The 13,781-nt window shown below is 52.7% G+C and overlaps 4 protein-coding genes across 4 annotated transcripts; 2 read left to right on the top strand and 2 right to left on the bottom strand.

Annotated features, from left to right (window-relative positions):
* Positions 1 to 828: 828 nt before the first annotated feature.
* Positions 829 to 2,489, top strand: ACET3X_005565 (uncharacterized protein; the record flags this gene model as incomplete). Its single annotated transcript, XM_069451784.1, has 4 exons — positions 829 to 870; positions 923 to 1,142; positions 1,195 to 2,266; positions 2,327 to 2,489. The coding sequence occupies 4 exons, from the start codon at positions 829 to 831 to the stop codon at positions 2,487 to 2,489; spliced, it is 1,497 nt and encodes a 498-aa protein (XP_069307609.1).
* A 1,662-nt stretch (positions 2,490 to 4,151) lies between these two features.
* ACET3X_005564 (uncharacterized protein) lies at positions 4,152 to 6,162 on the bottom strand (the record flags this gene model as incomplete). The annotated part of the gene is made up of 4 exons (XM_069451783.1): positions 4,152 to 4,537; positions 4,603 to 5,140; positions 5,199 to 5,656; positions 5,724 to 6,162. 4 exons carry the CDS (start codon positions 6,160 to 6,162, stop codon positions 4,152 to 4,154), a joined length of 1,821 nt encoding a protein of 606 aa, XP_069307608.1.
* Positions 6,163 to 8,352: 2,190 nt separating this feature from the next.
* ACET3X_005563 (uncharacterized protein) lies at positions 8,353 to 9,873 on the top strand. The gene is made up of 3 exons (XM_069451781.1): positions 8,353 to 8,683; positions 8,770 to 9,020; positions 9,090 to 9,873. The coding sequence occupies exons 1-3, from the start codon at positions 8,573 to 8,575 to the stop codon at positions 9,640 to 9,642; spliced, it is 915 nt and encodes a 304-aa protein (XP_069307607.1). The 5' UTR covers positions 8,353 to 8,572; the 3' UTR covers positions 9,643 to 9,873.
* Positions 9,874 to 10,435: 562 nt separating this feature from the next.
* On the bottom strand, positions 10,436 to 11,314 carry ACET3X_005562 (uncharacterized protein; the record flags this gene model as incomplete). The annotated part of the gene is made up of 3 exons (XM_069451780.1): positions 10,436 to 10,581; positions 10,651 to 11,192; positions 11,253 to 11,314. The coding sequence occupies 3 exons, from the start codon at positions 11,312 to 11,314 to the stop codon at positions 10,436 to 10,438; spliced, it is 750 nt and encodes a 249-aa protein (XP_069307606.1).
* Positions 11,315 to 13,781: the final 2,467 nt, after the last annotated feature.

The following is a 13,781-nucleotide window of genomic DNA, read 5'->3' as shown; positions in this document are numbered from 1 at the left end:
GCAGAGTTGTCAACAATCAAGCCAATCAAGCTGGGTGCCCCAGCTTAGCTTGATTAGTAGGTACCTCTACCTTAGCTTAGCTTAATTAGCTTAATAGTTAAGATTTATAAGCTTAGCTTGTTTAGCTTAATTAGCTTAATAAAATTAATCCCCCTTTTAAGAAGCTTAAAAGGGGATAGTATAGGTGTTAGGAACCGGACCCATCCGGTGCCTTCCGGTCCAGAACGGACCGGGACAGACTTAAATACTCCTTCCTTTGCTATCGCGGCTCGATAGCGATTCGTCTCCAGTCTACTCAAGAATAATACTACTATTCCCGCTGATTATTGTGCATCCAGTATCCTACATTGCTATTGTTTGACAATAGGGGTATCCTTATATAATCTTATCTCTACGTAATCTTATTACCACGTGACCTTACTTACTTTAATCTTCTTTATAGAGTATTAATTCTATTAAGCTAATTAAGCTAAATAATTAAGCTAGCTTATAGTAGCTTAGCTTAATTAATTTATACCTCTACTCTACCTTAGCTTAATTGATACGCTAGCTTAATGCCCTAGCTTAATAGCGATCAAGCTGGCTTGATTGTTGACAAGTCTGGCCGAGAGACGACCGTCCAGCCAGAAAAACACCGAATGCGACGAAGTCGTACCGTGATATCGAATGGAGGTTGCGACGTCTCTTATCGAAACTGAGTAGCGGTCAGGCATGGAATGAGATAGCTCGGTAGTTATGAAGTTGGGTGGGCGTTTTCATTGTCATTTTGTTCATACGACGTCTTCTCCCGGAGCATCTTTGTGTAGTCTGTGTACGGCAAATCTCAATATGGCGATTATGCTACTTCTTCTACGTATCGTGTCTCTGGCAGTAAGTTGCATCACGGACATGGTAATGGTCCCGAAGTTCTAAATTTTGCCAGATCATCTCCATCGTTGGATGGCTCGTGTACAACATCCTCCTCCACCCACTTCGAAAATACCCAGGCCCACTCCTGTGGCGAGCGTCCCCCATACCCCGCATTCTCTCCAGGTGGAGGGGCACGACGGTATTCGACGCGCACCGCCTCCACGAGCAATATGGTCCAGTCGTGCGCTTGAGCCCGTGGGAATTGAGCTATACATCCAGCGAAGCATGGAAAGGTAATTTCGACCTTTATTTTCACCAGAAAACCTTCTCGCTAATTTCAACAAGATATCCACGGGACAGGCAACTCCGCACCCCGGAAGCCGCTGCCAAAGAACCCTCTCGCGAACCCTCCGCCCATGTCAGGCGAGCCGGGCATCATCGACGTTCTAAACGACGAACAGCATCGCCAGCAACGCCAACTCTTCAACCAGGGCTTTTCTACTCGGGCTCTAAAAGAACAAGAGCCCCTGCTACGCAAACATATCAATAGACTGGTCACAGCAATACAGTCACGCGCCGAACAAGGACTCGAGACAAACATGGTGGACATGTTCAACTTCCTGGCCTTTGACGTCATGGGCGATCTTGCATTCGGTGCCTCTCTTGGTCTACTGGAGCGCTCTGAGTACAACAGCTGGGTGCGGGTAATTGTCGCGACTATCAAAGTCGTCACCATTCGCATTGTGGTGTTCTACCACATCCCGTTTGCATCCCAGATTCTGCCGCTGTTGGTGCCAAAGTCGATGAAGGCGAAGCGAGACGCCCACATGAAGTTCGCCGAGGATAGAGTGAGAGAGCGATTGGAAAGAAAGACTGATCGTCCAGATCTCTGGGGATTGATCATGGGTGGGCCTGATGGAAAGAAAGCTCACCTCTCTTTGGACCAAATGGTCGGCAACGCTGCCCTGTTCATGGTAGTCGGCTCAGAGACCACGGCAACAGTGCTATCCGGAACGCTGTACCTGCTCCTGAAGAACAAAAACTGCTTGGAGAGATTGAAGAAGGAAATTCACGACAGCTTCAACTCCAAGGAAGACATGACCATCGAGGCCCTCCCGAAGCTTACGTACATGACCGCAGTGCTAGACGAGGCCATGCGAGTCTACCCCGGCGCCCCAGAAACTCTCGCGAGACTAGTCCCAGCAGGAGGAATGCAGATCTGCGGCGAGTATGTCCCCAAGGGCACCACGGTATTCATCCTGCATTACCCAACCTTTCACTCTTCGCGCAACTTTGTGCGGCCAGATGACTTTGCTCCGGAGCGATGGCTACCAGAAGGTGCCGTTGAATTTGAAAAGGATGATAAAAAGGCGTTTAACCCTTTCTCGGTCGGCCCACGCGCTTGTCTTGGAAGAAAGTGAGTCTACCACCTCTGCCAGTCGCTGTTGCGCACATGACTAATCTTCTTCTCTCGCAGTTTGGCACAGTATGAGTTGAGACTGGCACTGAGCCATTTGCTCTGGGACTTTGAGTTTGAGCTGGACGAGACCTGCGACGATTGGTTGAAGCAGCAGACGTTTTCTTTCTGGCTCAAGCCGCCGCTCACGGTCAGGGCTCGAGCTGCTCATCGGAAGACATAGCCTTACACGTAGATTTGATGGTAGACCGGGGAGCAAATGTCACTTTGACATGAACATGTCAACGCATCTCGGCGCTCCTGCTTGTGTTGAACCACCCATGTAACCTATGCATTCAAGCTTCCATAGTGTCTCATCCTATGCAGTCTTCAAACAAACTCAGTATCACCTGATATCACATCCACAGGACGCGTGGAGCAAGCAATATCTCTCGCCAAACAGTGGTACGTGGCTCGCAGACCACTATGAACTGCCTCCGTTAAGCGATCCTCTACCTGTGTCCCGATGCCTATTGCGACGAACTGATAACGAGCCTCTCAAGGCAGAAGGTTTGCCGCACATCTTCACTCCACCAGCGTCGTTGCGCAACTGCCACGCGAGCCCACACCGCCAAAAGGTCCGACACGCGCACACCGTCCTCGTGTTCTGCGCCCTTTTATTCGCGCCCGTCACAGGCCAATCTGTTTCCTGTCGCAAGGGCAACACCTATCGACCTTCCGTAACCGGGTCTGCGGATTGCGCTGTCTAGAAATTTCGCTCTTTGTATACGTGGCGGCGGTGGAACTCGTGTTCGAGATACCTGTAAATGAAGCTCGGAGTTTTTTTCTCTCATTTAACCGAGTAACCTAATAACCGAGTGCTGTGATTCAGGAGCACAGACGCCGGTGATGAGTCGTCATCGCAAAGCGAGAGAAAGCGTTCTGTGTGACGAAGACTCTGAATTCAGACGGTCCCGACGTATCGTAATCGTGCGAGGCGCAGTGCGAATGGGTTGCATGTCACCAAACCCATCCCCTCAATTCATCGCAACCAAGTCTCGACCTCGTCTCGCGCACCATCCTACCAAAAAGGGAAGCAGTCGCATGACCCCAAATAGCGTACGATAACCAGCAAAAGATTTTTCTTGCAGACACTCGGTCATGCTGCCTGGTACCCACAGCACATCGAACCGCACCCCAGGAACTCCACCCCCCACAGCCTTTTCGGCGATACTGGGGACGCGTGGTTGCTTGTCTGAGCTTGTGTTGGCGACATGTCTTGGGTTGCGTGGATACTCCGATGTCGGAATGTGGAGATGGTCGAGGTAATTGTGGTTCCGAGGACTGTCGTAGGTTATCGCGTTGGTGCCTGTGAGCAAGAAGGCGGAGTGGGAGGCGCGTCGGTGGGTATTACGGTCACGTTGGTAGAAATGAGTGATTGGAGTTGGTGCCTGGACGGATCGCACAGCGTTTGTTCGCGTTTGTGGTGAGTGTTTCGTTCATGGCTGTCCGCGTGTTTTACTCCAAGAAGCGGTGATTTGGCCTGTGGATAAAGTCCACGAGTGCCTAGAAGTGCCTTTGGGTGTCCTGGTAGAGACCTGGCTCGTAGTTTTACGTAGTAACGGATCGTGGCAAGAGATTGCGCTCAAACACTCGCCCTGACTCCATATTGTAAAGCGACAGCGTCGCAATAGATGCATCCCTTCCAAACCAAACCCCACAGCGAGGTGTTACGTACGCATGTCTCACCAAACCCCCGGGACCCGCACACAATCATGACGTCAGCAGCCCCAGCCACAAGCACTACATCTCTCCTATTATCTGGAACCAACCAAAAACCATCCATTACTACTGCCTACAGTGTCCGCAGTATTCTAGGCTCCAGCGGCGCTACCACTACTAACTACTACTCCTTCTGCCTATCATCCTCCCGCGTTCCCTCCACAGCCCCCTCCGCATCCTCCAAACTCTGCTCCTTACCCAACTTCGGATCGCGGATAACAAGCGAGAAAGCGACCAGCAGCACCGCGAGACAGATACCCGCGATGCAGAGCAGCTTTTGTACGTGGCGGTATGCTTCAATCACGGCTGTGCGCTCGACGGTGCCTACTGGGTACGAAACAGCAAAGGTAAAGGGGTCGCCGTAGACGACGGCTGCGAGCGATGGATCGCCAGTGCGACGGAGGAGCTCGTTTGGTATGATTTGCTGCCACATGGCGCCTGAGACGGTGTTGCCGAGGGCGCTGCCGATGTTGTAGGTGGCGAGGTAGATGCCTGTAACGATGGCGACGTCTATTGTCGATTGTCAGCATTTAAACTCGTGAATCATATTTGCGGGGTGCGAAGAGATGACTTACGCTCGTGCTTCGTGGCAGCCTGGATGCTGGCCTGCGCCGGATACGGAAACATACCACCCGCAATACCCAAGCATATCTGCGCACCGATGATACCAGAATGCGACGCATCGCCCTCGCCACCACGGTAGTGGATCAGCAGACCGAACGCAACCACAAAGAGACATGTTCCAGCGATAATAAACGGTTTCAGACGGCGGACCTTGAACACAATGCCACCGAGTATCAGCCCGGTAATGACAGACGTGAAGCTGTACAGAGAGCTGATGCGCGTCGCGCTCTTGATCGATTCATCAAACGCAACGACGAGCACCGTGTACAGAAAATCGCCTTGCATGGTCCATGCAAAGTTCAGCGTGCACGCGATTCCTAGGGCGCCCCAGACTGCGCGGTCTTTGAGCAGGTGGAAAGGAAGCATCGGGTGCGGTGCTCGCTGTTCCCAGATGATGAAAACCGGAAGACAGAGGATGCCGATGACGAGGGGAGCGATGACCTTTGCTGTGCCCCATTGCGACTGCGAGCCGCCTGCGATGGTGAAAGGCTGATCGATAAGTTAGCAAAAGCGAACGCATAGTATGTACAAACGTATGCCAGCTTACCGTCAGAATGCAGCCAAACACGACAATCAGCAAAAAGATACCAGGAACGTCCATCTGCCAGAAGAGCGCCATGAGCAGGTTCTTGATGCTACCGCCATGGACCTGGTACGGCGTCTGGTACTTGTCGAGTGCGCCAGCCTTGCGAGCTTGTCGGCTCGACCACAGCAGTGAAGCAACGAGCGGGATGCAGCACACGGTGTAGATGATGCACCACATGCCTACGCCCCATCGCCACGTCGTCGATTCAAGCACAGCCTGGCTGACATCTCCGCTCACCCACGTGTTGATCAGGAACGGGATAGCGGGGATGTACGAGAAGAAGAGGCGAGAGCGGAGGGACGTGATATCCGCTATGATGACCTCGATGAGCACGATAACAGTCGTGTACCCAATCTGGTAGAAAACAGCACCAGTAGCAAAAGACTCGACGTCTTTGCTAGCAGCTTCGATAACCGTTCCTGTATCCCACCTTGTTAGCAAAGACCTACCATCTCATCACTTTCACACGGGGACCCGCAAACATACCCAGGATATAGAAGAAAATCGACAAAACAACGACTTCAACACGACCAAACACATCCGCAATCTTCGCCGCAGTCGGCTGCGCAGCCGCCGCAATCACACTCCTCAACACGTTGATCGTAGCCAGCGTCGAGTGCTCCTGGAACCCTGCTGTGGCATACGGTTGGTACGTGTACCGCAGCGTGCCATCGAGCCCATACGCGTACGCGACGAGGAAGATGCCAAAGAAGATGCAGCAGCGGTTGAGAAAAGACGTGTGCGCATTGAGCGCCTCGATGCGAATCACACCGGGCGACTTTGCGGCAGGGAGTACTGCAGGGGACTGGGGGTGCGGGGCGCTGCTGGTCAAGACGTCGTGCTGCTTGGTTGGTGAGTCGATGCCCGTCTCGCTGGTGCTGAGCTGCACGGTCTTGTCAATGTCTGCATCGCTATGACGAGACATGGCGAGATGACGGGTTGGGAAACGGGAGCGAGCGTGTAGTGTGAGAGGATTATTGTTGCTGGGAAGAGAAGTTTTATTTTGTACTCTTCACCGCGCGCGCACGCGAGTCAATCTTAGGTGAATGAAAGCCCAGGTGCAGGTGTGTAAGTGGCCTGACACGGACTGGACAGGAACTGGCAAACACGCCACACACGAATTCACACATCACCTTTCCCCTCTGGGACCGGACGCCGAGCGAGCAAAAAGCTTCTTGTACGTTACGATCCAGTCGGATACGCTGAATGCGGCTCTGGAGAGAGGTTAGTAGCAGTCTGGCCAAGACTGATTGATAAGATTAGATGCAAATTTTCTGCAGGGCGCGGCTTGGCGTGCCGTGTGCGGGCCTCGGGAATAGAAGGGTCGAGGCCTTGGCAAGCGACGAGTGGGAGGTATGATGGAGACTTTGCTCGTGTTTTGTGGAATGGAGGGACGGAGTGGGCTTGTTGGAGGATAGAGGGGAGCAAGTGCTGATTCGTGGCGTAGAGTTTGACGGCGTTGTTGCTAGTACCAAGGGCAACAATGACTCGGGGATTTTGTCTTGTACTCGGATTTAAGAAATGTCTGAATACAAGTAGTATCGCTGCCAAGCAGATACGGTACAGGCAGTCAGCTCGATTCACTTTCGTGAGTCAAGGTAGAGGAGCGAAATAGCCGATTAGCACCAGCTTCCAGACGAGATCTACCTTCTCGCCATCCGATACCAGGGAACATTGGAGAGTCTGGGGCGAAACTGGAGACGCGAAGATCATTCTGACCGCTTTGAGCAAGCTCCAGCAATACCTGCATCCAGCGACGATCATGTGATGTCCGCGGTTTCCGAGGCTCGGAGTCTGCTCGACGACAGCCTTATGCACTACTCTCAAGGTAGTGCTTGTCGGGTGTCCGCAGTCTTCCGCATGTAAGTGAAGGGAAAGAGTGGGTATGTGCTTTCGTTCTCGAAGCAGGTGCGACTAGCTAGTGGTGAGAAGTTATTAGTAGCCTGAAGCAGACTAGGGACGTGTGACAAGGAAGCTCGAGCATTACCAGAATGTCTCTTCACGTGTATCACTACCGCCTTTTACTGCAAAGCCTCACAGCGTCCCTACCAACATCATCAGCCTGCTCAGCAGCTCGGTCTGCGATGCAGAGTGCAAAGCCTGTCGACGCTGTCAATGGGACTACACCACCATGTAGTAAGCGAATGCACGGCGACTCCATGTGTTGATGCTAGTCGAAATATCCCCGCGTAGTCGGAGCAGTAAAAAGACCCAGTAGTGGCAAGTCTCGCGTACACTGGCTGCAGGATGATGTGAGAGCTGATTTGCTGAGGACGAACGTACATCGCGGGAGACGATTCCGTACACTAAATGCTGCGAGGCTAGTGCTTACCTTGCTGAGGGTTGGTATGTCCTAAGTCCTAAGTCCTAGTGGGAGACGTTTGTGTTGTTATTTCCACTCTTCAGCTTCAGCTGTAGTCCGTAGAGGTCAAGCAACGATCTGTGTGCAGAGTTGCTGATGCATATGGCCAGGTACCACAGCTGACTTGCTGTTTCAAAGCGGCTCTGCCGAATATGTCGGGTTGCGGTCAGTACACTCCGGAGAAAATGCAGACTAGGTACCAAACGCAAGCGGTATCCATAATGCATCTAGCATGCTCTGGTCAAGAGAATGCATGCAGCCTGTGTCGACGGGACTCAGTCAGCACCGTTGTTCAGTGGGTACACGTGCGAGACATGGCTGGAGAGAGTCTGGTCGCGTCTCATGCTGGAATGCCGCAACTCCTTACCCTAACAGCATACAGCATCGTGCTTGCGAAGCTGCAGTCAGCATGCTCCTGCTGGAGGATACCCGTTTGGGCTACAGGGCGAGACTCGTGCATTTGGGTCGATAAGGGCCAGCATCAGCAACAGCGTGGCCGTTGTCGTCGCAGGCGTCGTAGGCGTGCTCCTGGTTGCAGCATCGCAGGGCGGCGACCAAGACGTCCGACAGACCCGAACCGCGCACTGGGGTCGTCTGGATGGCCTCTGCGCGGCCATGTGCATGGCTGTCTAGCTTATGCACTGTGGTTGGGCTTCGAGGCAGCGGGAGTGAGCACATCGCCAGTAAGCTCCACCCTACCGTTTTGCTGGGTTATAAGGCCCAGATGTTCAGCTGTGCACTCTGGCCGGGAAACGTGAGCCTTGGTGCCTCTCCCCGCTGCACATCTCTCGATCCGTGTCCCATCGACTACGGGGGCTACTCGGTGCTTTCCACATTTATATACGTGTGTATCGAGCCATTGCATTGAGGTCGGTGCTTTGCAACGCTCAGTCAGTACTTAATCATCGCAAACGGCGTGGAGCTCCCCCCCGTCGCGCTACAGCCGTGGTAGCCAGCAACGTCGCACACAACAATGGACTACTCCTTCTTCGGCGGGCCCCAACAGGCCTACGACCAGTTCCTGGGCATGCAGCAGCCCTTTACACACACTGGCCTCGACGCCGACACCACGACGCAGAGCATTGTGAGTAGTAACAGCAGCGGCGGGGGTACCCGGAAGAGACCCCGCAGAGCTCAAACACGCCTTAGTAATCTGACACCGGGCAACAGGAACCTCTCGACTCGGCCCTCTATCCAACATGTTATGATGGTGGCTTTGGCCTCAACCACGGCCTGCCCACGCCGCACCAAGGCTCTCCGGAAAACATTGCAGCACACACGCCCATGCCTGTCGGTAGCATAGACTCTGGACTCGGCCCGGACTTTGAAGATGGCCAGCCGCACCAGACGCGCAGCAGCAGCGAGGAAAAGGAGAATCTGACGCCTGCACAGAGCAGACGCAAGGCACAGAACAGGGCAGCGTATGTTTCCGCCATCCTTCTTACCTTGTTGTTTCCATCCAAGTAAAAATACTGACTGCATACCAACAGCCAGCGCGCCTTCCGCGAGCGCAAAGAACGCCACGTCAAAGAACTCGAAACTAAGCTCTCGGCCCTCGAATCCAGCACGCGCACCCTGCAATCCGACAACGACCGCCTAAAATCCGCACTGCACCGCGCCCGCACCGAAAACGAAATCCTGCGCGCCACCACCGGCCATTCACCCGCGTCCTCGCGCCCGGTATCTGCTAGCTATCCCTCGCCTGGCGCCCATCTACCCACCGCTACAGACGAGGACTATGATGACGACGAAATGGAAATGCAGTATAGCGTCGAGTCGCTGACACATGGCGCTGTGGTGAATTCAGCGGGCAAAGAGCATTCGCGGACCAAGGGAAAGGGGAGAGAGGTTCCCGCGGGGAAGGCGTGGGATCTGATTCAGTCGCATCCGTTGGTCAAGCAGGGGCTGGTGGATGTGGCGGATGTGTGTGAAAGGCTCAAAGGGAAGACGAAGTGTGATGGCCATGGGCCCATATTTGAGGAGAGCACGATTTGGCAGGCGGTGGAGGAGTCGCGGAGGTGTGGGGGGGATGAGCTTATATGATTGGCTGATGGGCTGGTGCTGGAGCATATGCTGGTTTCTTGTTAATACCCGATCTTTTCTCTTTTCTGACTGTTGTTAGGCTGGTAAGCTTGGTTTGGACGTTTGGGTGTTAGGCATGGTTGTAGCCTGAGGAGCAGTTCTTGTGAGATAGGACGCTCGAATCATGAAACGGCAATGATACGAAGCATGGCGTCTGCGCTTGCGAAAAAACTCTTCCGACCCGATGCTTCCGTATTCATCCAATGGTGCTAGACGTATGGAATCCAATCTAAAAGCTTCGAATGTCCTTGGTTCACTACATTTCACATGTACCGCAGCAGAGTCTCAACTTCAACTATCGTGTCCAAACTCCCAAGAAGAACACGACATTGACCCAACACCACCCACTACTTCTCACTACCCTGCGTTTCCACGTGCAAAAGAAAAAAAAATACCACCGCCTGTCGTCACCCCACGATCGCTAAGCACTCGTCATTCTCGACTGGTTTCCCAAAGAGGTAGTAGGTGTCGCAGCAACCGACCTTCCCCTCACACATGCAGCAAGCTTCAGACGGATCCATAGCTTGGTCAAAGAGGTAAAGTACTCGCGCTTCGTCTGCGCTGTCATTGGCTGTGCTTGCACGATATCGCTAAGACTATGGTCTAGGCAGAAGCGTACCCATTTCTGGGTCGACGCTGGGCTCGCGTGCTTCGCGGTACATACCTCGCAACATGATTCCCCTTTTGCCTAGGAGATGCACATGTTGTGACACGATGCGTCAAATGAAAAAAAAAACAGCTAGTCGTGACTGCTTCAATCCCAATCGCTGTCATCGTCGTCGGCAGCAGCATTTCCCTGTCTTATCTTACTCCTATTCTCGTCGTCCTCCTCTTTCTTCTTCTGCAAACGAGAATCTCCCAGCTTAACCGCACCAACATCTACCAGTACTCTTTCCAGATCTACCACATCGGATCAGCATCTCCCTAACACAAAAATCGCCATGCATGGCTGATAGCACACAAACTTACCTGCTACACTCGTCCTCGGCCCAGCCAACTGCATCAGCGTCACAATCTGCCTCTTGATATCCCCATCTTTGTAAATCAACACCGTCGGCGTATTCTTATCCGGATACCCCTCAATACACAAATCCGCTCTCATCTGGCAAAACTTGACGTCGCCAAATCTCTTCGCGAGCTCCCTCCAATGCTCAATCATGACTCTCGACTCTGTATTCGTGCCCGTGGAGCTAGTCAGCAAGACAAGCACGTATGCCTTCTTGCTCTCTTCCGTTACGTCGGTCGAGTAGTCTGGTTTCTGGATGTGGTAGACTTGATTGTAGACGGATGCAGTATTTATAGACGACAATTCCGCCATGCGCTTCTGGCGGTATGAATCGAGAAAGTCGTCGTCTTCTTCGTCTTCGAGCTCGGCGAGTTCGTCGAGGTCTTTGCCTTCCAGCCGGTTTTCGTGCGCGAGTTGGCGGGCTTGCTCGAGCGCTTCTTGGATCATGGGCGTGGGCGAGGGCGGCTTTTCGGGGATGATGCCTTTACTCCGGAGAATGTCGTTCCTGTTGCGCGCATGTTAGGTCTGCGGTTTGTTGCCTGGTGTTGGTGGTCGCCTCGCTCACCATTCTGTATCGGCGTTGGGGTCGTCGATTGGGACGTTGACGGGCATGTCTGGCATCTGCATGGTGGCGGTTTCAATGCAAAGCTCTTTCGTATAGTTACAGTAGGAGACTATTATGCAGAGCTCTGTGGGAAGATATTCCTTTGTTTCAAGTGTGGTGCCTGGAGTCAAATATTTCGAGGGACGCGAAGCTCCGTCATGGACCCTGCCAAGCTGCCCCGCCCCCACCTCAGCTCCACGCCACACCAACCCATGTCTCTTTGGAAGCCTCATCTCGAATCCTTTACTGGGAAAACGCCACTGCTTACTTGATTATGTCTTCGTCTAGACGTCCGCTGCTGCCAGCGAACATCACACAACCCCTCCTGGCGCTAATGTTCAACAGCAACTCACACGGCCCTCTGCCACTACCGCTCCGACATGCACCTGCTGCGACGTGAGAGCAACGGCGAGTTCAGCCTTACCGAATACTATGGGCAGCCTCCACCGTATGCTATACTTTCACACACCTGGGGTTCTGACAGCGACGAAGTAACATTCAAAGACATTGTAAAGGGCAGAGGCAAAAGTAAATCCGGCTACGAAAAACTGCGCTTCTGCGCCGCGCAAGCTCAGAAAGATGGGTTGGAATATTTCTGGGTGAGGGTGCCTTTTCGTTACATCTCCGCGCACAATAGCTGATACCCTTCAGGTGGATACGTGCTGCATTGACAAGAGAGATCTTGTGAAGCTGACCGAGGCCATCAATTCCATGTTTTCGTGGTATCAGCATTCTGCAAGATGCTATGTCTACCTCACCGACGTAGAAAGTTCAGGATTCGCCCCCGATATCTCAGCTACAACACCTGGCGACAAACTGATCTTGACGGCTCAAGAACAGATTCGGATGATAGATAGTGTGAAGAAAAGCATAGAACTCCAAGAAAAACTTAGAAAGAGATGGCAAAAAGAATTTCGCAAGAGCAAATGGTTCACAAGAGGCTGGACTCTTCAGGAACTGCTGGCACCAGCATCCGTCCATTTCTTCAGTCGAGATAGGGCGTTCATAGGCGATAGAGAGAGTCTCTCAGAGGAGATTCACATGATAACAGGGATATCCGAGCAAGCTTTACAAGAGACTTGTCTATCACCATCGACTTTCAGCATTGAGGAGCGCATGTCGTGGGCACAAGGACGTAATACTAAACGGCAAGAAGACGCAGCTTATTCTCTCCTGGGTCTCTTTGGCGTACATATGCCACCCATCTATGGAGAGGGCCGAGAGAATGCATTTGATCGCCTTCACTGGGAGATTGAGCGAAAAGCAGCCAGGTCACAGAGAGCGGAAATTTCCGAAGCACAGCCGCTCGATGCTGACGATCGGTACCAACACCGATCATCAAGGGACAGAATGAGCCAAGATAGTGAAGGAGAAATGAAATCTTGGTGGGACAAGGCGATTGCTGCGAATCTGGATACACCAAGTGCTTACGAAAACGTCGCCGTATTGCTCGTGAGGTGGGCGGATGAGCTGGATGAATTGAGAACAGACCAAGAGGTATGCGATCTTGATTCACATTTCTACGTTTGAGTTTTGGCAAAATGTTACACGCGGCGCTTGGAAATCACGACCGACTGTCCTGCACGAAAGAGAAATGTTCAGCGCGCATGCTAATGAAAGGATAGGTGCAAAGACTCGACTTTGTATTCCGCGGGCGGTTCAGATTCCACACAGAGATCCTCGCTCTCAACGCCTCACGTAAGCCCCAGCATCAGATAAACCGATCTGTCGTTACATTCATTGAGCAACACGACGGACCTCACAACCTACTCATTGTATACTATACTGGTCATAGCATATTCCGCGAGGACTCAAAGCGCCTTGACCTGGTAGGCTATATAAGTTCCACCATCCGAGGCAAGCGCGACATCCCATCGGTCGACTGGCATAGGTCACACGATCTTCTTCGCTCCGACGAAGTGGACGCAGATGTACTGATGATACTGGATACGGCGTGGGCCAGTAATCTAGCAGATGCCTGGATGGCCGAAACACGCCCATCGAGGAGGCAGAACCAGACGAAACGTTTTGAACTGATGAGTGCATGTCCAATCGATCATACAACAGCAGCCCCTGGTCCGTATTCCTTCACGGAAGCTTTGATCAGTGCTCTGCATGCGTTGGCAGACGAGGAACCCGGCACACCATTTTCGACATACAGGCTGACCGAGCGCATACGCCAGGACCCGCACAGACTCGATACACCGTCCATGTTATGGTCCTTGGTTCCAAGCAAAAGTCACATCTGTCTTGCTCCAATGAAAGATGTTTCAGATTTGATCTCGCGGGGCCAACGGAGGGGCAAAGGCTATCTGAAGCTAGGACTTGGACTACGCGATGGGGGTTTGTCGCAGACACAGATCGAAGACTTGGTGCGAACTCTAGCGGCATGGGGGAAAGGGAAGAATGTTGGGCTTCGTAGTATTGATTGGCTTGGACTTGAGACCATACGCACGGCGGTCACGTTGTTTCCCAGAGCGGTTCAAGTCA

The sequence above is a fragment of the Alternaria dauci genome, chromosome 4 (assembly GCF_042100115.1).
Source record: "Alternaria dauci strain A2016 chromosome 4, whole genome shotgun sequence".
Taxonomy (NCBI): Eukaryota; Fungi; Ascomycota; class Dothideomycetes; order Pleosporales; family Pleosporaceae; genus Alternaria; species Alternaria dauci.
Note: the sequence above shows the minus strand (reverse complement) of the source record. Positions and strands in the feature narration are given on the sequence as shown.

Bases quoted from the DNA above. Each gene is read 5' to 3' on its own strand.
- ACET3X_005563 (XM_069451781.1), top strand. From the start codon at position 8,573: ATGGACTACTCCTTCTTCGGCGGGCCCCAACAGGCCTACGACCAGTTC. The intron at 8,684-8,769 runs GTGAGTAGTAAC...ACCGGGCAACAG, and splicing joins ACACCACGACGCAGAGCATT to GAACCTCTCGACTCGGCCCT. The intron at 9,021-9,089 runs GTATGTTTCCGC...GCATACCAACAG, and splicing joins AAGGCACAGAACAGGGCAGC to CCAGCGCGCCTTCCGCGAGC.